Raw genomic sequence first — 24,849 nt, 5'->3', positions numbered from 1 at the left:
TATAGGTGAACGCCATCTTGAGGTTTCTCAGTAGATTGTATGTTTCTCCATTGATCTTGTTTTATATATGCTTTTCAAATAACAGTTTATTAGAAATTATTACTCCTAGATTTTTCTTCTGTCCTTATAGTAATTTACTCATTCCCCAAATAGTAGTTGCCTTCTGTTCTTCTCACACTGTTTCCAAACTCCACCACACTACATTTCTGGGCATTAAACTCCATGTTCCACCTCGACAACCACTCATTTATCTTAAGTCTTGATTCAGAGCTTTGCAGTCTTCTCATATGTTAATTTTCTTATAATCTTAGCATCATCAGCAAAGAGACTCATGTAGCTTGTCACCCCTTTTGTCATGTCGTTTACATATATAGTCATACCTTGTGATTCAAACGTCCTTCACATCGAACAACTCTCAATTCAAACAAGGTTGGTGAAAAAATTTTGTCTTCCAGTTTGAACGCAGTCCTCCAATTTGAACACAAACACCCGTTCAAGCGATGCCGCTCAGTCAGTCCCTCTAGCATTCTTCCCTTCCCCTCCCCCTCCCTTTCCCTCCTCCCCTTTCCCTCCCTCTCCTGTTCCTACCCCTCTCTCTCTCTGTCTCTGTAATTACATTGTTGTTTTCCAGGTATTTCACCCATCTGTTCTTGATGATCTTTTCACAAATCTTTGCTGCCACACTTTGTCATCGATACTGGTCTATAGTTTAATGAGTCCTCTTTGCTTCCGGCCTCATGAATTGGGGTAATATCTGCCCATTTCCAATCTTTAGGTACTCTTCCTTCCAACAATGTTGTGCTGACTATATTGTGCATCATTTCAGTTAGTTGTGGGCTACACTCCTTTAGAATCCAGTTTGACACACCATTAGGTTCCATTGCATTCCTTACATCCAGTTCTTCCAACATATTCATCACTTTTCTGTTGATATTACAATATCTTTCAGATCATTCCCATTTTCCATATGTATGTGTAGAGAGAGAGTAGTAATGTCATGTATCTTTGCAGCAATGCAGTGGTGACAGTACAGAGTGAACACAGACACACACAATCAGCAGAAGTGGTGGGGGTGGACTCCTATGGATTTCTACAAGCCCGCCTTCCCTCTGGGGAAACCATTACTCTCCAGCCTGATGGAAACTCCTTTGATATGATGGAAGGACTTGTTTACTCTAAAGTGAAGTGAATATTTGTTGCCTCAAGACTTGGAATTTGATCAGTCAGTCTCATTAGACCAGCCATTTCCATTCATGCTGAAAGCCATGTGCAAATGCTTCTCATGGATGAATCCATCCATATAGATCACAACTGGCTGAAAGCAAGAGTGCAGCTACAAGTTGTTATATTACATAATTACATGCAGTGATCTCTAAACAAACGGGTGTGATGAAGGGATGCATGAGTTTTAGTTGAAGTAAGGCATGATGCTGCATGACAATGGTGATGGTATACTGTATAGGGCTGTAAGTCATAATCAAAAAGAGATAAGGGATTGTGATGTCATTGTTGCCAGCTTAAAGAGTAAGACCTGGGACTCTAAAAAAAAATATTTCTATTTATTTTTGCTCTTAGGAACAAGGCCTGGTACTTCTTTTGTTGGAATTCTTAGAATCTCTCATAATCCTTCTGACCAGTCCTTCATTCTGGTGGACTCTAATTGTTGGATCAGTCTGATAGGGTCATCTGTTGCAGAGCTTCTTCCATGTTGCCAGATATTGAAACCTTGGGTTTGGGAAAATATGTCTACTGTTTGTTAGTGCCTTCAGTTTGTTGTGGCAGTCTTTGTTTAGTATTTGAGCACTACCACCACAAGTTACTCTGGGGGTTTCTTAACTTTGTTGTGTACAAGAGAGGACAGTGTTATCTATGTCTCATGAACAAAACATGTTTTTTATTACATTTTTTAGAAACTGAGTCATTACTTGAAATATTACATTTGATGTTGTGTGTTGTGCTTTTGAAATCTTGAAATGGGATCAGATCTACCATGCTTTACATCTTGTCTAGTCTTTGCTCCATTTCTTTAAAACTGGCCTATATTCCCATATTCCACCAGACACACAGTGGGGTTGTTACATGTGGAAATGAGGTAATATTGTGAAATGAATAAATATTAATGCCCTTTCCCTAAGATATTAATAGATAATATACTTGAAAGCAGATGATGTATCATAATACACTTGTTGGATTATTGTAATACCTGCTTTTCATGAAATAGTGACTCCGGTGCAACTTGTCCATAAGGCATTAGTGTATGCTGCTGCTTTGTTTGGCCAAAGGTTTGGTCTTTGATACTTGGCAGTGTACTCCATATATATATATATATATATATATATATATATATATATATATATATATATATATATATATATATATATATATATATATATATATATATATATATATATATATATATATATATATATATATAGGTAAATACTACCTGTAGTTTAGTCACTGAAGCCAAAATGATTCAGTTACATCATGCTTTGAACACCACTAACAACCTTGTGACCCTGCAGTCTGTGTAACTGTAGCATGGAGCCATGCAATGGCCTGTGTAACTTAGTGCACGGAAGGTGCTAGTTGGCGAGTAGCTGAAAGCATATGGTTATCTAGTAAATTTCTAAACATGTTTAAAACAGCAATAAATTTCCTTTACCTAGAAATTTTGTTTTAGGAGTAAATTAAGATTGGTTTGTAGCTTGTATTATGCAACTTAGTAAAAGAAAATGACCAAGTTAAGCCAGTTTGTAGCTACCTACGGAGGTTAGTTGCGTACTTAATGGCACTGCAATACTCTGCTTTATGATGATATTAGTGTATCTTCCAGCCAATCTTAAATGCAGATATAACATCCAGTTCAGTTACAAATGATGAAGACACCAGTTTTCTTTGGACCAGTTCATAACTGTTTTATGATGCAACCATCTTTAATAATTATGGTCAGTAATGAATGCAAGATAAGCTAATGTGGACCAATAGTGTGCAATTCATGAGATCCGGTATTGGTTGAGAAATGTGCTTGATGACGTTTTAGGGATTTTGTGGTCCATTCTTGGAGACTTTTAGGTGTTAGTAAGTCATGGCCATGTGTATCACATAAAGCTTAACAAGTACTTGAGAAATGCAAGTCTATAAAGCATTCCTCCTCTGCGTGTTTAATAGTGGGATTTTGCTGTGGCTTCTACATTTTTTTCTCTTGGGGACCTTAGTAGTAATCCTCTGTAAAGCTTTGCTGGTAAGTGAAGCACAGTTCTTATTCCTTGTAGAATATAGTGGATATATTTTCTCCCACAAAGATGGTAAAATTAACATTTTTTGCATAATAAATGGGAATTTACTTCCCTGGACTGTACCTAGACCCAGAGTGTACTTTAGAGTGTGATGTATTACACAGTAATGAAGTATTAGTATTGCCTCCACATTTTGGTATCTATTGATGTTATATTTCTCAGACATCATTGTTGAATTGTTTCATAAATGAATATATTTTCATATGTACATTATGTCAAATTTCACTGCATCATAAGAAATTTTAGGAGCAGATATAAGGTCTCAGAAACTTTATGTTCCATTTTCCATGTTTCACATTTTTCAGTAGTCCCAAAATTAAGCATAGCTGTTTTGCTTCTCATAAAAGAAAAAAAGAAAAAAAAAAAAAAGACATGCAAGTTACAGCCTTACTCTGTGTGACTCCTACACTCTCCCACTGCTACTTAGCATTTTAGTGGTTGAAATAAGCCAAATAAACTCAGCCTGCCCTACATCCTAATGGCAGAATGATCCCACAAGACTACCAAATGTGCTGGCAAATCAAGCACACTGCAGGACCACCCTCACCACTTTTTGAAGGCTGTTATGTCACTTGTTCCACTCTGTCCTATTAATGTTGTCCTGCCCTAAGTGTGGTCCTCCATGCTGGGCTTTACGGGGGAGGTGTGTGTAGGTGATGGGCCATTGGTGCAGAAAGCTTAACCTGTGTTCCTCATCACATGCTTTACTTCATATACAGATTTAGCCTATAAAGAGATCTATTTATATATATCACATATTTTTTTATGCCAATTTGAAAGTAATTGGTTGATGAATATGAATGCTTTATTTTTGGATATTGGTGTTAAGATGGTGTGATGAAGAGAAATGACAGCTTTAAATCCCCTTAATGAATAGTTATGCACTGAAGCCACACTCAGTTGAGTCAGGTCCTGCACCAGTGGTCCACCATAGGAATGTAAATATTGTTGACTAATATTAAGGTGTCAGCAGTGGCAATAACAGCACTGGTCATGACCTCTTAGGTCATGTGTGAGAGGTCCTGTGTGATGCAAAACTGTGAAGACATTCCTCATAATAAATATTCCAGAATATCACTTGTCAAGTTTCATTTAATTTAATTTTGCAGTGTAGACTCATTTTATTTGAAACATTGTCTACATCAGACACCTTTTCCTAAAGGGGATGGCTGCAACAGAAAAGTCAACATTTATTCTAATCTTTTCATGTTCATGATGCCTTTCATCCCTTTTTCTTATATACTCATGTATTCTGTATTCTTATTCCACTGGAGGTCATTCTCTAAATCCTTAATCACATATATATGATGGCAATCCGGTAGCTGCAGGGAATTCTAGGACACTTTACCTTCTCTGAGTTACACACAGTATATTACCAAAGTTTCAGTGATAATTACACATGCAGTTCCAGATTCTCCCATGTCTGATTTGTTGGCTAAGGAGGGCTGGCTTTTGACTAACTCCTTATGAGAGACCACTTTGTGAAAATGCTATGGGGGAACTGAATTTTTCTGTATTTAGCTTTGGAAGTGATGTTACTGGAAATGCCAGTAATGATAAAATCTTAACTGATGTTTCATAATACAACAGGGCATAATGATCCTAACATAATGTAACCTTTCTCTAGTGACAGTGATGAACATTTTCATGGTGCCAGATTTTTAATTCACCCAGAGAAGGAAGCCAAAGCTATCTACTCCTTGATATTTGCCAAAAAGGTAATAGACAGTACCCTAGTGATAACAGGTGGTGATAAGGGGATCCAATTTGAAGTGACAAACCTGGGCAATCTTGACAAGACCTCAGAGCTGATGACAAAATGGGGTGAGTGGTCCATAAAGTACTGGATAACAATGGACAATGACCTGACCTATACATCTGGCAGAATATTACTAGTTTCCCCTGACATACTGACCACTGACATACTCAAGAAGCTGTAGCAGTTTATTCTGAGACACTAGGTTAGAATTTAAATTCAATTTAAAAACTTATTGTACTGCACTGTGGTAAGTCTGGGTTGAGGTTTCATGGCGTACAGACCTCCGCCAGTCAGCCTCTGAGAGGCATAGAGATGGGAAGGTTGTGCTGCATGGTGCACAAAGCCTGCTCCATTACATTAAGTCCATGAATAGGCAAACATACCTGTCTTATGCTTTCAGCCATCTTAATAAATTATGTGAATAAAGACAAGTATAACCCAAGGAGGAAACAGGGAGAAAGGAAAAAAATGAGAGAGAGAGAGAGAGAGAGAGAGAGAGAGAGAGAGAGAGAGAGAGAGAGAGAGAGAGAGAGAGAGAGAAAAATTAATCCTAGTACATACATAATTTGCTTTATTTTTGCCCTCCATGCATTCTTTTTTTAGACAGAGATCAGAGTTCACTATAACTCCTAAATTTTTTCATTCTTTAAACTTACCAGAACTTTGTTCTTTATTGTATACCTACTGTGTGGGTTCCTCCTACCTACATTAAGTATTTTGCATTTGTTAATCTGCCGTCTGTCTGTCCATTCATTCATCCTGTCCAAGTCTGCCTGCAAAGTGGTGGCATCCAAATTTGATATAATTACATAAAAGATAATTTAGTTGTAATGAAACAGTATTTACCATATACATACATGACCAAGATGCAAAAGTAAAATTGTTGATTATTGCCAATGGCATTGCCAAGGGTATCAGTTTTACCTGCTACATCAGTAATGGTACTGCTAAACTGAATCTAATTACACTTTATAGGGACTACAAAATCATTTATTAAAAATGTCACAATTCAGAAATTACACAAACACTATATACATCCTGAGTACACTACAGTTCAAGCCAGATTAAGACTCATATAAAACAGTTCAGGCCACAAAAAAAACAAAAAAACAAATAAACAAAATAGATAAATATGAATAAATAAATAAGTAAATAAATCAATAAAATAAATAAGTAAATAAAATGATTAATAAATGATTTTAAAAGATTACAAATAAATAAAATAATAAAATAATAACAATAATAACAAATAATGACCAATAATAATACATAAAAAAAAAAAAAATAGTAGTAGTATGAAATATACATTTAAGGTTTTTTCTTTAGATTTTATAATCCGTATACAATTATCAAATTTTTACATGCACATTTGTATGTTATTACAAGTTATAATTGTCTAATTTTTCTTTTCATACTGGGGTTATAGCAAACCTCATCCAATCCTCAAACCAAACTACAAGTGTGGTGCAGCAGATCAGGTGTAAAACCCCCTCCCCACTTCAGTGTTTCAGCTGCCTTGTCATCCATGCCTGGTGCTCAAGTTTCTAATTGGTTCTATAACTTGCTTTCCGTCATGTTATCCCACTCATATTCTCTTTTACTGTCCTTTCATATGTACACATTATTACTACTTCTTGGTTTATCACATTTTTCAATTCCTATAACAATTCATTTAGTACCTGTTTTGTAGCTTATTTTCCTTCATTATTCTTCAATTTCATATTTCATTAGATCTCCTTCACTGTTTATCTCAGTTAGTATAATGATAATCAAAGGTAAAATAGATCTTGCTTTTCACAATATTTATCATGGAATTAACTTCTGTATGAATCACAGACTATGAGGCAGTTCTCATCTTTCTGTTTCAAAAGTCTATATTCTGTATATGTCATGAAGGAATAATGAAGCAGGGGCAGGTGTTCAAGAATGGGATTCTCTCCTCTGGAAATTTATTCACTTAAAGTAAGAGAGAAGTAGTGAAGATTTTCTTGTTTTCCTTATTTTTGTCTGGATGTTATCCTGGAAGTGGAGAAAATGGCAAGTTTGTATATAAATAAAAAATAAATGAACACTAAGCATGAATATACAATCCTAGGCTTTAGATGACATGTGGGTGTTTTTAATTACTAATATTAGAACTAATCACTTTCATTAAGCAATCTATACCCATTAGGGGAAATAAGGATGCTACACAAAATAATGATGGTTATGAATTTTTTTTTGACAAGTTGTCAATGACAACTGTCACAGTAAATAAACCCTCCACAAATACCTTAGCTAATTCTCACAAAACCTGTCTTTTTTCTTTGCATTTGACATGTGTATGTAAGCATAATTTCCACACAGCAAAAACAACTGCTGAGAAAACATAAAGATGAGCATGGAAATATCACAAAACAGGGATTATAAATACAAGGAAGAGGAAGAGTTTGCAAAATTCATTTTTCAGATATAAATTTTTTAATTATAATATTCAACTAAACATTACAAATTTCATGTTATTGAAAAATATAGATAATCTTTCAAATATTTCTCTACATGTGCAAAGGTTTTTGTGATAACATCTGCACTGTTCAATACTTCACCTGCAACAAATAAATGCATGTTGCCCAACTGTTTCAATGGGTACACATGCATTCACTGTATGCAATTAACACCCACCACACTCTATGCTGGCCTTGATCTTAACTCGTGAGGTGTGCTGTGCTTCAGTCCGCCATGAGTGACAGTCATTCTGAGCTCTGTGATGCTTTTTCTCCCGCCTTTGGAGGACTGGCCAGCACTTCATCGATGAGACCCAGATCCTTGGCTTCATCTGCACTCATGAACTTGTCCCGCTCCATCATTGGGGCTAAGGGAAACACAGTTTGACTATGATATACAAATATCACGAACAAAAAAAAATAATGGAAACCATTCAGTGATTAAAAATGTTTCTTTACATAAAATGATGCTTACCAAGTTTTTCTAGAGGGAGGCCTGAGTGCTTTACAAATAGACCATTCAACTTCTCCTTTAATCGCAAGATTTCTTCAGCCTGTATCTGAATGTCTGTGGCCTGACCCTGAGGAGTGCAAAAATTCAGCACATTATTCAAGTCTGTTTCATCATAAATAGTAGAGGCAAATAGCTATGAATCCTTTAGAGATTAGGATTACTGGATGAAAATCCAATCTTTTGTTAATAACCTAAGAACTTAAAGCTATGCATATAACATCTTATATTTCCTTTTTAACTGGATGTTAAAGAAAAAAATGGAAATGATACTTAAGTAAGTTATGCTGATATGTACACTTTTATTGATTAAGGAAACAAATTTAAAAGGTGTATGTTAGAAAGAAATATTATGCAAGTCAATTCTCATCACATTGATGAGAGAGAGAGAGAGAGAGAGAGAGAGAGAGAGAGAGAGAGAGAGAGAGAGAGAGAGAGAGAGAGAGAGAGAGAGAGAGAGAGAGAGAGAGAGAGAGAGAGAGAGAGAGAGAGAGAGAGAGAGAGAGAGAGAGAGAGAGAGAGAGAGAGAGAGAGTGTTATCTGCTTTGTCAGTTGGCTGACTGTTGGTGTTTTACTGGTTTTCTTATGTTAAAAGGAGGCTGCCCAAGTTACAATAACTAAGGAAAAAAATTAATAAAAAAAAAAATTGGCATATAACTTTCACTAACTGCTCTTTAATACAAATGTTTGTAAGAACTGAGCAGATTATCAAAGAACATATTTTGCCTTAACATGTTCTGGTATTTTTTACCAAGACACCCTGTAGAGACACATATGCATGAATGAGAAATATAGAGAATACTTACATCAAATTCAAGGAGGAAAAGAAATATTAGCACAGTTAATTTATGAAGACAAAGAAGCTGGGCATAGTTAAATAATGATACCAAAACCCTCACTTTCTTTATGAAAATACAAGGGTTACTGATGATGTTATCTTTGGATCTTGACAAAACTAGATGCAAGGAACAGAAGTACTAAACATTCCACTGTGAGTGGCACTAACCTGCGCTCCACCATGAGGCTGGTGAACCATGATGCGAGCATTAGGGAGTGAGTGCCTCATGCCTGGGGATCCAGCAGCCAGCAGCAAGGAAGCCATGGAACAAGCCTGGCCAACACACCAGGTGGCTATGGGTGGCTGCACGTATTGCATGGTGTCATAGATCCCCAGTCCTGCTGTCACAACTCCTCCTGGGCTGCAGGAACAGGCAGTAATAACAACAGTGACAGAGTTGGCATAAAAGGCTGGAGATCCTGTACAAGTCAATGTATCAAATGACAGTCATAATGAATGAAGAAATGGAAGGACTGCTGAACAAAGCATGAGGAGTCACAAGGGGCCACAAATGTGACCTATTTCTTTTCCTAACCTCTGGTCCAATACTTTTTAAACAGACCTCATGTAACAGAAACTACTTGCCTGTTTATATACATATGGATGGGTTTCTTGGTGTTTTCAGACTGCAGGAAGAGGAGCTGAGCAATAACCAAACTGGCAATGTTATCATCTATCTGCAAAAGCACAAAAATTACATATTCAGTGTGTGTGTGTGTGTGTGTGTGTGTGTGTGTGTGTGTGTGTGTGTGTGTGTGTGTGTGTGTGTGTGTGTGTGTGTGTGTGTGTGTGTGTGTGTGTGTGTGTGTGTGTGTGTGTGTATGCTGTCTCACATACTCTCCTTAGCAGAATGTGTAAGTCTGGTACAAAACAGATTTGAAGATAAGTCTAAGATTCACTTTTGATAGCTGTATTTATCAGCATAAATGTGCCCTGTGAGTTGACATGCATTCTAATTTCTAAAGACAATTTCAAGTACAGAAACAAAATCCAAGCTTATAAACTGGTGGTTTATTTTCTCCATGATCTGCAAATAATGTTTTGTACTTAACATGCCTTGCCCATGTTACACTGTTTCACTTTAGATGTACAAGATAAATATTTCAGAGAAGCTTGAGAACTAAAAGAAAAAAAATAAAAGTATAATTTAAAGATATATCAGAGATTATCAAAAATATTAAATAAGTAAAACTAACTAACAATATTACAATCTATCATCTCCTCACATGATGTCTTGTCTCATTGTATGAATAATAATACAAAGGTGGAGATTCTCAGTTCCTTTGCTACAGCCCTTATTTTGCTTTCATGGTGCACAAGGATTATGGTGTCAATATTCTTTCAGCTATGCTGTAGCATGTGTGACCATAGCTGCTTGCTATCATCTAATCAGCATATGACACATAACAAAAGATGTTTATGCTTAAGAGGCACATTTTTTGATCACTTTCAATGGCAAAATACAATTTATATACATAAACATTACATACTGTATATACTATAAGCTTTATGTAATACATAGACATGTTGCTGCAGCATGTTAAATCTATACCAAGTGAGCCATACCCAATATGGCAAAAATCCACTGCACAAAAATACTCACTGGCCCCATGATACAAACAATCCGTTCTTTTAGGAGGCGTGAAAATATGTCATATGCACGCTCTCCCCGCCCTGTCTGTTCTATCACAATGGGAATCATGCCAAGATTTCTGGTGGTTGATGGGGCTGCCATTCCTAAGGCTAGAGGTGCTTGCTGTGCAACATTCCTTGCCTGTAAACATAAACAATATTCAGTGAAAATATTTACAGAAATGCAAAACTCACCAGGAAATCATCCACACCAATGACCATAAGAATAATTTCTTAATGTATCAGGAAAAGCCTCTCTAGCAAATAATTTTGTTCACTGCAGTTCTGATTTCTTCAAAGAAATATCTACTCCTTGTTAGAATATTCTTCAAATACATACTTGAAAGGAAGCATCTTATCTATGGTCATATTTCTAATATATCAATAGTAGCCTAATTTCTATCAAGTTGATATGAAGGATCAGAATTTCTCCAATTTAGTCCCTGTTTGGAGGAATAAACAGAAAAGGATTATAGCCTATAACAAGGTCATCCAACTTCTCTGACACTGTGGGCCATTTAGGCAATAACCTTCAAAGTTGGCTACTAATAATAGTGTGTGTGTGTATGTGTGTGTATTTCATGGTGCACAAGGATTATGGTGTCAATATTCTTTCAGCTATGCTGTAGCATGTATGACCATAGCTGCTTGCCATCATCTAATCAGCATATGACACATAACAAAAGATGTAAATATATATATATATATATATATATATATATATATATATATATATATATATATATATATATATATATATATATATATATATATATATATATATATATATATATATATATACTCCACATACATATCTTTACAGTCACAGGTACTTTTTTTTCAAATTATAGAATTAAGCAATATAGAGGGTGTCCCATAAGCTTCCATACATAGGAAAAATTAAAAGAAATTATAGAATTATAGAAAAAACATTTTTATTTATACAATATGCTCTACATGACTGCCTTTATGTTGAAAACACATTTCAGTGCGTGTCCTCCACTGATGAAGAACACGTTCAAACATATCTGGATTTATGCTTGTAATAGCATTTGAGGTACCACATGTATGGAAACTTATGGGACACCCTGTATTAATATGAGTGTTTGTGGGCCACAAAAAATCAACTCACATGCCACTCATGGCCTGTGGGTAACGGTTGGACCACACTGGCCTATATGATTTCACTGCAGGAAAAAGACCTTTCTAAATTATAAAAAGAGTGAAAATGTAAAGTGCTTTACAGTGCTGACTTAAGGTGTTTTGGCTAGTCACAAGGTCACAACTTCTTAGCTCATATTCTCTACCTATTCTCTGTTAGGTCAGTTGGGTTGATGTGATGTGTAAATTAAGTTACATCAGTGTCCCTAATCTCCCTTCTCTTTCAGGTTTTCGGTTGCATTAATTAAATAACACATTACAAAATAATGATGACTTGAGAATAAGCAAGATAAATAACTAATAAAAAGGATGAAAGAAATGTGACTAGTGCTGAGGAAGTGGAATATTACATTCACAGCCAGTAGAGAAGGAAACCGATTCTTTTACTCATGCTCTTCCACCTCAAGTTCTGTTTCATTATCATCAATGGTCAGTGGTCAAGTAACTGCTGTGGAACTATGACAAACTTTTATCTCTCTTCTTGGCTAACCTGACCACCTTCAATCTATTCTTCAGTATGTGATTCAGCATCATTATAACATCCTTCGTGTTTGGTACCTCCATGATATTATGCATCAAGGCCTATCCCACATTCTCTGAACGGTATTTAGTTCAGAAATCTTTACATAAAGTCATCAGATATGCTGTTGGACCTTTCGTGAGCTCCATTCCTACTATCTTTGCACACAACACACTGCCTCACCATTGCAAGGCGATGAAGTGGTCTTAGGATGTTCATGGCGAATGCCTGGTGTGGGTGCCGGGTGACAGTGGCCGTGTGCTCCAATACTCGACGTGCCGTGCTGACGCTGTGCTGTGTACTGTGCCTCACGTCCAAGCCCAAGCCGAAGTCGAGTGGCGCGATCAGCTGATTGACACCTTTGCTTTGTGTTTGAATGCCTTATTTTCTTCTGTTCTTCACCAAATATAGAATATTATTGATAGTGAGTTACATTAAAATAAATCAACAGTTCTGTAAAATCACAGCACGCTGTGTGCAACAGTGAAACTTGAGTACATTCCAAAGTCTCATCAAATGATCAAACAGAGAAAACTTTTCGTAAACAATCATCACCACCATCAGCTACCTCAGGTAGGAGCTGTTCTTCTATTATCCCTAACAGCTCTTGGCTGCTAGGGCTCCAAACCAATGTGCATTTTAATCTTATTATTAGGAATTTCATTTCATAAAACTTTAAAAGATCGGTGTAGTCTACCAAGGGGAAGGGAGGAGAGAGGGAGGGGATGGGGGTGGCATCCCGGCAGGGAGGTGTTACGTGAGGCTGTCTTGTGAACTCCTTGGCAGCATCAGATTTTGCAGCATCGCTATTAGACAAGATCATATAATATTACGCAACACTTCCCGCCGGAAAAATGCCATCCCCACTCCCAGTCCCATGGGCCGGGCTGCAACGTTCTTCGATGAAAAAGCAAATAAAGTAAATAAAATACAACAACAATACTACTACTACTACTAATAATAATAATAATAATAATAACAATAATGAAAATAATGAAGAAAATGGTAATAATACATATCATTATAGTTGCTAATCGTGTTTTCGAGACACCGATGATATAATAAAACTAGAAACCCATCTTTTTGATCTTTGAAAATAGTGGTTATGGGAGCCAGTGTTTCATAATTCATGCCAATAATAATAATAATAATAATAATAATAATAATAATAATAATAATAATAATAATAATTCTTTCCAATAATCAGTTTCCTTTTATGTTTCGTGTCTCATTAGTACAATAGAGAAGAACAACTCGCCAAGACTGAGCCAGGTCAATGAAAATTTTGCACATTGAGGCTTAGGGCTCGGGACTGTGACCACTCACGAGTGCATACAACTTTATGAAAGCTCTAAAATTTATATTTATTCATTCGTGGATTAATTTGTTTTAAAAATAGGTACTTTTTTTCAGGTTGTTTGATTGAAAGAATCAAGGCCACAGGGTGAGGTGCTGCTGGGAGAAGGAGGGTGGGACCAAGGATGAGAGAGGGACTGCACTCACTGCAATCTGCACGTGTGTGTGTTGAATGGGGTGTGTGCGTGCGCCACTATCCCCATAAGTCTTCTTCCATGTCTAAGGTAAGCATGACATTAAATTACCACGCAAAACTGCAGTACTATAGTTTTATCATATTCCTCTCTCTTGTTTGAGATGTCGATTTTTTTTTTTTTTTTTCGCCTTTCTCTCCTCTTTTAATCTTAATAGCGTCACTGGAAGTACAGTAGAATCCCTCTTATCCGGCATCAACGGGACCGCCGACATGCCAGATACTTGAATATTGCCGGATACTTGAATAGAAGTGAAATTATGTCCACAATCACCACCCTACACTCACGCATCTTACCATAACAAAGATCAGCTGATCTTAATCAGCAGCTGATCTGATCAGCTGCTTAAGTGTAAGCACAACACGCTTCCTCTTTTCTACAACTTTAGGCATGATGAAGGCGTCAGGCGATAAACAGTGCACACGCAGGACTGAGTCACTGAGTAAACACAGTGCAGTGGGCTGCGGATGGCGCAAAGCAGTGCGCTCTGGTGGCGAAGGGACAAAGTATGCCTCGCGCGGGAATTTTAGTCGATTTTATGAGTACACATTGATTTTTTATTGATTTTAAGGCTCGCGGAAAAATGTGCCGGATACTTGAAGCTGCTGGATACTCGAATGCCGGATAAGAGGGATCTTACTGTATATATATATTAAGATTTACAGCAGACCCGTCACTTTGACACGAATATTTTATTTCACCCGGTCAAAACCTGTGAGGAGACATATAAATAAGATGACCAGAGTCCCGCTTTTAGGCCGGACAGTCCCGTTTTTTCAACATCTGTCCCGCTTGTCCCGCTTTTTTGTTTGGTTCGCTTTTTTTTCGTGGTCGTCCCACTTCAGATGCAAAACTGATAATCTTATCAATCTTTACAATTTCATTAGCTATTTATGAATTTTGTAGTGTGTGTATGTGTGTGTGTGTGTGTGTGGAGAGAGAGAGAGAGAGAGAGAGAGAGAGAGAGAGAGAGAGAGAGAGAGAGAGAGAGAGAGAGAGATGGTAAGACAGGTGGTTGTCCTGGTTCCCGTCTATTCCAGCAAGTCATCAGTGTTATGCGGTGACTGTCTAAAAATTACATATAATATCGTTAAAGTTTTATTTCTTTCTAACTCGTCTCAAATACGTACTGCGAGGAAGCTGAAGTCATTACACTCAGTTCACCCTTGGCACTCAGAGGTATATATATATATATATATATATATATATATATATATATATATATATATATATATATATATATATATATATATATATATATATATATATATATATATATATATATACGAGTATATATATATATATAAATGTCCCGTTTTTAACGCCAAAAAATCTGGTCACATTACATATAAATCAATCATGACATAGTAACTTATGAGCAATGATGATCTACTACGCAGTTATATATTAACATAACACGTCACTCATATGTTGGTAGCCCAATATATGTATCATTCATTGAATATATTACATTATAATCATCACTCTTATACGTAAACTAAAAACGGGATTACGAGGAACTTACATGTTGGGGTCTAATATAGGGCTTGTGGAGAAATCAAGAGTCAAGTCGAGTCGTAACACCTCTCTCTGATGACTATTTGGGCACAATCTGAAGCTGTTGGACCAGATATGCGACCACATGTGATCCATTCCTCCACAGAGTCATCAGAACCCCTGTGTCTTATCTACTCGCGCCGCGTCATCAATTTTACTACCTCACTACCTCTCTACAGCCTCTCGCACATCTTCACTACTCCACTTAAGTACTCCATTTAACTTAAATTCCTTATTGTTACACATTTCTCTCTCTCTCTCTCTCTCTCTCTCTCTCTCTCTCTCTCTCTCTCTCTCTCTCTCTCTCTCTCTCTCTCTCTCTCTCTCTCTCTCTCAAAACAGATATTCCAGGAAATCTACTGATCTAACGTAGTGACCTGAAGGTGTGACGGGGCAATCCGAGACTCTCCTAGTGTGAGGACATCGTTTGGTCCTACGGTACGTAATTTCCACAATATTTAAGAGACGATAACATATAGGTACCTCTCGGTCTTCACGATACCCTATACAGGGACTTGTGGGCATCGTGCAAATAAAAATCGTGTTAAAAAGAAAGTTATGGGAAAAGGGAGATAAGGAATTTGCCCCTTTTAGATTGCACAACTTTGTTCTTAAAACTATTTATATGGTAAGTGAATAATACTGTAATTCTTACGTTTTATTTTTGTTTATTAATTCTAACCTTAAATGTAAAAGCTAAAACATTAGAAAAAGAGAGAGAGAAAAAAAAAAAACAGGAAAAATAATCATAATTTACGTATGTACAACCATGGACCGTGATAAAGTGAAAATGTCGTGGAAATTCAGTTAGATTTATTATATTCTAAGTTATGTTAAACCGAATGCATGTAAACAAGTTCGTGTAAATCGAATCACCTGTATATGGACCAGCTTTGTACTGTACTTATTCAAACCGTGATAGAGTTAAGGTCAGCAATCCAGCAACATACACGCATTTCTTCTGTGGAAATTACTCCCTTGATGATTCTCTGATCTGCGGAGGATCTATCTACTGTCAGGTTTTGCAAGATCGTCAGCAGATTGAGGGAAAACACAAAGCTGCGACAGTGAGTACAGAAGACTCCTCAATTTCTAACCTCTAATGTATATACTGCAATTCCTCAAAAGCCCCGAAATTAATTAACTGTACCGCATGTTACAACGAGATGATATAACTGAGTTGTTTTGAAAAAGTAACATTCTCTGGACAGTTATATTGAAAGGCAACCCATTCCTCTCAATGTAGTTGTTTGACCAGAATGATACTGCCTCTACTTAATGCAAACAGGACCACAAGGTTAGCCGGTGCATGTTTCCATTGTTTTATAGTGTGAAGGGATTTAAAGGCACTACGAGAATGAAAAAAAAAAAAAGATTAGTTAATGTGAAGCCGGGAAATGACAGCAGTTTATTAAACACACACACACACACACACACACACACACACACACACACACACACACACACACACACACACACACACACACACACACACACCGCCCACGCACGCACGCACGCACGCACACTGCTCATATAGATAAATACGTAACGAGATAAATACGTTATAGCTATATGTATATGCAGAAAAATGCAAGACAGAGGGATAGATATTGGCGAGTTAGCATTTCTCAGAGTTAGCCCTTAAAATAGACTGCGCAACCGTTCTCCTATAGTGCGGGGCTGGTGGCCCACAACACCACCACCACCACCACCACTACTACTGCTACTACTGCTACTACTACTGCTACTACTACTACTACTACTACTTTTACTACTACTACTACTACTACTACTACTACTACTACTACTGTTACTGCCATCTATATCAAGAGCACTCTGTTGTTCGTCTGTGTATTATTATAAAGGAAAGTTGATTTGGGAAGTAAAACCAGCACCAATCAACACACAAAGATTCCTAGTGAACTGCGATTATATAGTGAAAACTGTGCGTGGATTAAGTCAAACTCGGTGTGTGTATGTGTGTGTGCGTGTGTGTGTGTGTGTGTGTGTGTATTTTCACTGGTTTGAGTTAGGCTCGTTCAGGGATTCTGTCTTTCTCCGAATATCTCTCTATCATGCATTATATTTACATTCTCCGTTCCCCCCTCCCCCCCCCCCCACACACACACATTATACACACCTGTAAAAAAGTGCATGTGATGATAAGAGCTCCTGTTGGGATACGGCAATACCAAGGAAGCTTACCAATACCAAGATCAATACTGTGTCTCTATATATTTCCCCTTGAGGATGATCGGTGGAATACGTCATAGTTAAGTTTTATGCAAAGACTACCACGTGTAGGTCTGACGGCTTCGAGCAACTTCCTTTATTTTTCTGATATTTTTATGTTCCTGCCTTGTATAACATTAGACTGGGACGTTTTGATCTGATAGTCACCTGTCAGTGTGTGGTGACTGTTGGAGAGAGAGAGAGAGATATCACAACTCACTGCATTTTCCTTCCAGTCGCCATCAGCAGCCATGAGGACCCCGTGAGTAATTATCCAGATATGAAGGAAACAATGAAATGACAATACTAAACGGGAAATTATAAGAAATATGTAAAATAAAAAGGGTCACTGTGTTGCGTCTTGCGTGTGTGTGTTCAGCACCACTCGAGAGTTTCTTATTTTGAGTATTTGACGTGAGTGGTATTGAGTCTTTTCATTGCGTCTGGCTATTTATGATCAGAATATCTTTACACTGAACCTTAACATCATACTGGTTTTCTTATATTCACGCGTTTCCAGTTACTATTAATGAATACGATGAAATCTATTTTAGGGATCATGACTTTCCATACGCAAGATATATATATATTTTAATTAAGCCTTATCTTGGCTATGTTGAACCTTGCTTATATGTATGTCGATAGAAACTGGAGGAGGTGGAGGTAAGAACAGTGGAAAAAAATAAATATTGGAGGAAGAGTTTTCTACGCTATTTGTTTATTTATTTATTTATTTTTTTTTGGTGTGTATGTGTGTGTGTGTGTGTGTGTGTGTGTGTGTGAGTGTGTGTGTGTGTGTGTTACAGTGTTTTGGCACGCACATGTATCTTTACTGCAGGGGTGTGGTTATCTCTGATAAGGCGCTGTGGCAGTGTTACGAGAGAGTAGACACTGGCGGTGTTCATGGTAACAGAGTGTGTGTTTGTTGCCAGTCTGTCATGTGCTTCCACCACGACCACCGCCACCACCACTACTTCTACTACTACTACTACTACTACTACTACTACTACTACTACTACTACTACTACTACTACCACCAGAACTCTTCCTACCGTCACTACTACCACCACCACTAACATCAGGCACCATCAGTGTCATCATATATCTCTGGCATATAACATAATATTAATATCACCATCATAAACAATAACAATAACAACAACAACAACAACAAACAACAAACAACAGCAACAAAGTGAACACGCACCCATGTTTTGTCTACTTGAATACACACACACATACAGACACACCGGCATCATCATTTCCTCGCCACACATATGCTGCCGGCCTGTTTGCTTAGCAGTGGCAGCGGCTGTGGTCAAGAGGAGCGAATTGAGAGACTTGTAGGCATATTTCACTCAGGTTGTGTGAGGCAGACTGGCCCTCCGCTGACCCACTGGAAGCTGCCCCCTCCCCACTGTTCCACTCCTCAGGTCGTGTTTGTCTTGTAATTTCTGATTCGTTCCTCCTCCATCGGGCATAGTAGCAAAGGTAGATTGTGAATTAGAGACACACAACATTCCTGCAATAAACAGTAGTAGTAGTAGTAGTAGTAGTAGTAGTAGTAGTAGGATGTTGTTATAAAAATCAATAAAGGTAAAGAGCAAAAGAGATTCTCTGTAACAACTTGTAGTACATGCGAATTACTTCTTCGGCGTGTGTCAGGTTTAATTTGCCATTTTTTGACAATGGATGGATAATATCTTGGAAAATGTGTTTGCAGTGAATACATAAACATTTCAATGATGCGTTTTGAAGTTATATTCACTTAATTGAAAGTGTAAATAGATTTAGTAGAAATATAATACATAAGTTTAATGTCATATGAGAGAGAGAGAGAGAGAGAGAGAGAGAGAGAGAGAGAGAGAGAGAGAGAGAGAGAGAGAGAGAGAGAGAGAGAGAGAGAGAGAGAGAGAGAGAGAGAGAGCGTGTGTGTAACAAGCGAGATGAAAATATATTACCACCCTCAATGCTTGTAGATCACGTTCAAGCAATCGCATGTTATCGTACGGTGTTCAATCTCACCAAATAAATCAGAGTAGAAGATTAATAGTTTCAGCAGTTTTGAGCACAACTCGATGGCAAGCAGCGTGCTTTGCGACTTGCAAGGCAGAATGTTGGAGTCGTGTTTTCACTCACCGGGATGAAAGCCATATTCTGAAACACTTCTGCTTGCATCTCCACTACATTCAAAAGGCTTTAGATGGAGTTACATTGATTTTTAAGGATGTCTTTATGGTTCTACAGTTACAGATTAACAAGATTTCTATATTATTAACCAAAGAAAGACTCTCGAGAACCCTGCTAATCTTTGTAATCTTTGAAAATAGTCGTGGTGAGAAAGCAGAGCGTTTTTAAATACTGGCCTAAATCACACACGGAATCGGTAAATGAACAAAACGATGAATTTCCCCAAAGACTGCAGTGTCAGGTCTGTCGAGGTGACTGTCATGGCAGGTTTATAGGTCTTAAATTGATTTCCGTCACGGGCTCGCGTCACCTAATCGTTCTTGTTCACATCCGTAATCTCCTCACGCCCCTGTGGTAGACTTATGGACTCGTATTTTTGAACATTTTTAGTTTAACTGCTAGTAACTATGTGGCGCTTCTTAACTGAGTGCCCTTATGCGATCTTATTGAGGAAAGTGTAACTGGAGGTACTAAAAAGAGCTTGAATACTCCATCACTTATCACTGTCTGTCGCATCTTTCAGAATATTGTCTTAACTTGCACCCGAACATTTTATTAAGTTTAAGGAGAAGCCAGAGCAGTCAAAGGGTTAAACGCTCCGGACTTTCACAGGTCACAGAGATGATGAGTTGGGTTCTCATAGATGATTCTTCCCATTGGTAATGTAAAAACCTTATTTACAACTACAACAAGAATCATGAAAATATGCTTGGAAACCCTAATCACTTCCACTAGGGCCTGTTTAAAAGTAGTCGAGACATGGTTCGGAAACGTTTAAGAAAGAGATCCTTATTGGTCCAATCTATCAGGCAGTGGTTTACGTTAGATGCATTAAGCTAATTAAGCATTAAGTTAAGTGCAGTATGAAAATATACATACTTTTTTTCTTTTCAACAAATGTAAAGTCGCATTATTTTTCTCCCGTGTCCTTATTTTGTCTGTTCCTCTTCTTGTCCATCTTTCATACTAGTGGCGACCTACTGCAGTACATAACAGAGTAACGTATCGAAGCAGATAACCTCTATATAAGATTCTGTGCTCCCTGCTCCTTGTTCCCTGGGTTCTGTTGCTCCTCCTGTACCTCGTCCTCCTCTCCCTGCTCCCTGCTCCCTGCTTCCTGCCACTCACGTTCTCCTGCTCCTCCTGCACCTAGTCCTCCTCTACTTTTTCCTCCTCCGCCCCTCACCCTCCCCAACCGGCTCCTCCACTGGGCGTCATCACCATTGACGCGGCAGCTTACAACACACGTCTCGTTCTGTATTGTGTGGACTTCGCATTTTTCAGCCACATCTCCAAGTTAGTATTATCAACATTACTGCGAGTATTTTAGGTAGATCTTTCCTGCTTCTCCTCCTCTTGCTTCTCCTCCTCCTCCTCCTCCTCCTCCTGCGTATTTTTTTCTTTTACCAGTTCTCTAAAAATATCAGAATGTTTGGATGAAATATGTGTGTGTGTATGTGTGTGTGTGTGTGTGTTTATTTGTCTCTTCCCTTCTCTACCTGTCTGCCTGCCTACCAGTCTGTCTGCTTCTCTCTCTCTTTCTCTCTCTCTCTCTTTCTCATAATGCACTCTTAACATCCGCACAATATCTTCCTTTGCTCTTCATAAAGGCTGTCTGACTTCCCTCAAGATCTGACGCCACCTGTGTTTGGGGGAAGGACCCCACTATCTGAGGTGCTATAACAACACACGCTACCTCTTCTAATAGTACCTTTGCTGTGGGAGGGAGACGAGCGGAGAGAGACTGAGAGGCAGATAACCAGCTGGGACGGGGGAAGGGCCTGTGTTTGGGTCTTGGTCTGGGTCTTGGTCGCCACTGTTTTCTCTTCTTGTCTTCGGAGTTCCTTTTAATTAGTTCCTGGTTTTTGTTCACGGCTGTTAATCCTCATACCATCTCAGCATTTCGTCTCAGCTACTTCCTCGTACGTCCGATTTCCGTGTTTTCTTGATCGGCCGAGGCTCTGCTCCGTACGTCATTACCATAGTCTTAACCATCACGCCGCTATAGTAAGCAGGAATGATGGAAATCGGAGAGAAAGTACGCAGCAGCAAAATAAATAAATAAATAAATAAATGATGTGCAAAAGTATCAAATATCTTTTTCTTTCCTTCCTCTCTCCGCTTCTTATTCTCGATTCATTTGATTGGTTAGTATTTTCCCGCACTTTTTTTCCTCCATTGTTACTTTCCTTCCTGCATTATTTTATTTTGTTCCATTTTCACGTGACCTTTTTTTTTTTTTTTCGCCCGGTTCGCTTATGTCCCACACAAGAGCACAGAGCGGCATGCATGTATGTTCCGAGGCAGTAAACCTTTAGCGCGTCAGGATCACGTACACAGTGGAGTGGTTTACTCAGTGAAACAATATGGTGCCTTTCATTTTTTCACGCTTCCTGCTGGGGACCGTGCTGCGATGGTGCTAGTAAGGAGAAAGGGGAAGAAATATAGCCACGCATAAATTACTGAAGAGACTGTGTGAAAATAATGCAGGATGATATTATGAGTTGAGGAGGAATCTTGCATGGCGGCGTAGCGACACCTGTGGTCTCAGCGGCAGGTGGTGGTGCTGGTTATTTTTGTCGTAAGATCGCTTTTCCTTTTGTGATTATTGCGGTGTTGTTGTTACTGATAACCACGTGTATTTCCTCACGCATACTTGTCAGCTGCAGCTCAACGGCGGCCGTTTTTGTACTGCCACTCCAAATGTTACTCCTTTCTGGTACTACTCAATGGTTCTCAGAGGTGTTGATGCTCTGTCTCCGCTACTTCCAGCCTGCCCTAGTGAAAGGTGTTGCGGTTCTCATAGGAGGGGTTCTCGTGATTCTAGTGATAGCTGAACCGCGGTTTTGCATCAATAATGGGAAAGCACATCATCAGAACCCGACTGATCATCACTGTGGCCCTTGAAAATTGTCCTTATGAAACCTCAAGGCATTTAAGAATACGAATCTGATGTTCATTGCTTTTCCCTCAACTTATTTGACAGATGACGTTTTGTACATAAATTAGCTATCAAAGAGAGAGAGAGAGAGAGAGAGAGAGAGAGAGAGAGAGAGAGAGAGAGAGAGAGAGAGAGAGAGAGAGAGAGAGAGAGAGAGAGAGAGAGAGAGAGAGAGAGAGAGAGATTAGGTTTCATCTATGTAATCTTTTGGACTGGAGCGCAATTCATTTAGTGGTTTTCACTACCTAAGAATTTTGCTATTTCAGTGTTTCGTGTAGAACCTGCCCTCCACACACAGCCCCGCTCCTTTGTATCAACACTCGCCTCACCTTCCATGTGTAATGTCCTCGCGATGCCAAACACTGAGTATCATCACTGGAAGCTTCTTAATCAACTCAAGTCACTCTTAATGATAGGAAGGGAAAGTTGAGTGAGTAGGATAACAGGTCGGTCAGATTAGGATAATAGGAGGGTTTAAGTACAAGTATGTATGTTTTTTTTTCTTCTTTTTAAAGGGAATGTTATGTGTGGGGCTGCTGGATTCTTGCAGCTTTCCTTATGTCCTTAGATTCTTAAGTCTGATTTTCTGTGATTAGCACCTCTAAGCCTGTATTCTTCAGCGTATTGCTACCTCACTGGGATTGCTTTCAAAGGACACAGATGACTATAGTTTGGTTATTATGGTTGTTTTCCTTTTGGTGGTATATAATTCTTGTTGAACTATCACTAAAAGCATGCAAGTACGCTAGAAAATTTCAGTAACTTCCTTTAAATTTTCTTATTCCGTTTACTGCGATAATTGTCTGTTGTTATCACTCGTGTGGGAACTGCTCATGAGGACACACTGAGAAGAGAGAATAGAAGGTTAATTTCTTTGTTTTCGAAGTCATAAAGCTGTGCAAAAGACTGTAGTACGAAAAATTACTGTCTAGAAATTGTAAGTGATAAAAAAAAAAAAAAAAACATTTATACGAGTATACGTTTAGTAATGAAAGATCAGACGCCGAACGGTTTTAGAGATACGGGCCCTGATCTTTCCTTCTCTGCTTCAGGGTCTGTACAGGAGTCTTGTCTGTCTGTTTGTCTGTCTGTCTGTCCTGAGGGAAGAGTACGTCTGTCATGTGCTCCGTCCGCGCTGCTCTTCTAAACACAGTGGAGACTCATCAGTATTGTCTCGTGAACACCTTTTCTTTAACGTCCGTATTCTGAAACGCTTTCCTGTCTCACCAAGATTGTTTTCAAAGGTCACAGAAATGATTAACCAGGTTCCCAAGATTGTTTCTCCTCTTAATAACGTAGAAATCTTGTTAATCTGACATTAGAACCGTAAAAACACCCTTAAAAACCCGTATAGCTTCAGTTAGAGGATTTTGAAAGTAGTGGAGATGCAGCGCAGAAGTGTTTCAGAATATAGTCCTAATATGTAACTCTCTCCATCGTCTTGCACACCGTAGAATTGTTTCACTTGCCACCTCCCGTCCTTACGAGTGCTCCTTTGACCCTGCTGACCCTGGTGTAACTGCTTCCCTTGTCTCCATCCTGCGTCCCGTGGCCTGTAGTCATTCGCGTTCCTGTTCTGGTTGTTTTAGCAATGCAAGAAGCTAAACTCCTCGGCGCCATATGACCTTGGTGTCGCGGGGTCATAAGTCAATTTAAGTTTCAACCAGTTTTTTCATTGCTGTCATCCCCTTCTCGTGGTAACCTTGGAACAGTCTGTCTTGCTTTGTGTTTCCGCCGTCCCGCGACCTGGACTTGTGTTCTTAAGCTTTGTTCTCTCATTCGGGCTGTTTTCGAAGGCCACATAGACTATTGCCTTGGTTAAGTTCTCACAATGCACATCAGTAGCGCAGAATTTTTAGTAACTTATCACTGAATCATGGAAACACTCTTGGAAACCCCAATGACCTCTATTAAAACGTGCGTTAGTCATCAGAAATATCAAACCTTTCATTTATTTTATCAACTCCTATAAAGAATGAAAGGAGGAACAGATGAACGCCATAACACCGCCATCACGCAGCATGAACCACAAGAACAAACATAACATTTAACAACCAAGCGAATCCCACAGGAAAAGAGGACGAGAACAAGATGGTGAAGGAGAAGAGGAAGTAGAGAAAGACTTAACAATTACTAGTAAATGTATTGATCCACTATTTGTATTATCAATTCTTTG

General features: G+C 38.4%; 2 protein-coding genes across 8 annotated transcripts in view; one reads left to right on the top strand and one right to left on the bottom strand.

Moving 5' to 3' along the window:
- LOC135107630 (uncharacterized) overlaps positions 1 to 4,376 on the top strand; it is a 49,635-nt gene extending 45,259 nt beyond the window's left edge. For all 3 annotated transcript variants that reach the window (XM_064017697.1, XM_064017695.1, XM_064017696.1), the window contains one exon: positions 1,012 to 4,376. In XM_064017697.1, the coding sequence (XP_063873767.1) occupies positions 1,012 to 1,189 (178 nt within the window). In that variant the 3' untranslated portion in view covers positions 1,190 to 4,376. The remainder of the gene's footprint in view (positions 1 to 1,011) is intronic.
- A 24-nt stretch (positions 4,377 to 4,400) lies between these two features.
- Positions 4,401 to 15,433, bottom strand: LOC135107631 (ATP-dependent Clp protease proteolytic subunit-like). Of its 5 annotated transcripts, none has more exons than XR_010271865.1 (8): positions 15,279 to 15,433; positions 12,387 to 12,567; positions 10,494 to 10,664; positions 9,476 to 9,567; positions 9,059 to 9,251; positions 8,017 to 8,122; positions 7,644 to 7,909; positions 4,401 to 7,077 (listed from the first exon to the last, which is right to left on the bottom strand). XR_010271865.1 is itself a non-coding variant. In XM_064017698.1 (7 exons), exons 1-7 carry the CDS (start codon positions 15,404 to 15,406, stop codon positions 7,788 to 7,790), a joined length of 993 nt encoding a protein of 330 aa, XP_063873768.1. In that variant the 5' UTR covers positions 15,407 to 15,433; the 3' UTR covers positions 7,500 to 7,787. The 5 variants fall into 5 exon arrangements, 2 of the variants coding, with proteins under 2 accessions (XP_063873768.1, XP_063873769.1); XR_010271864.1 differs by having other exon boundaries at positions 7,720 to 7,909; XR_010271867.1 differs by having other exon boundaries at positions 7,720 to 7,909; positions 12,387 to 12,594; positions 15,279 to 15,407.
- Positions 15,434 to 24,849: the final 9,416 nt, after the last annotated feature.

This window comes from Scylla paramamosain, chromosome 15, assembly GCF_035594125.1.
Source record: "Scylla paramamosain isolate STU-SP2022 chromosome 15, ASM3559412v1, whole genome shotgun sequence".
Taxonomy (NCBI): Eukaryota; Metazoa; Arthropoda; class Malacostraca; order Decapoda; family Portunidae; genus Scylla; species Scylla paramamosain.
This window is presented reverse-complemented; position numbering and strand designations above follow the sequence as displayed.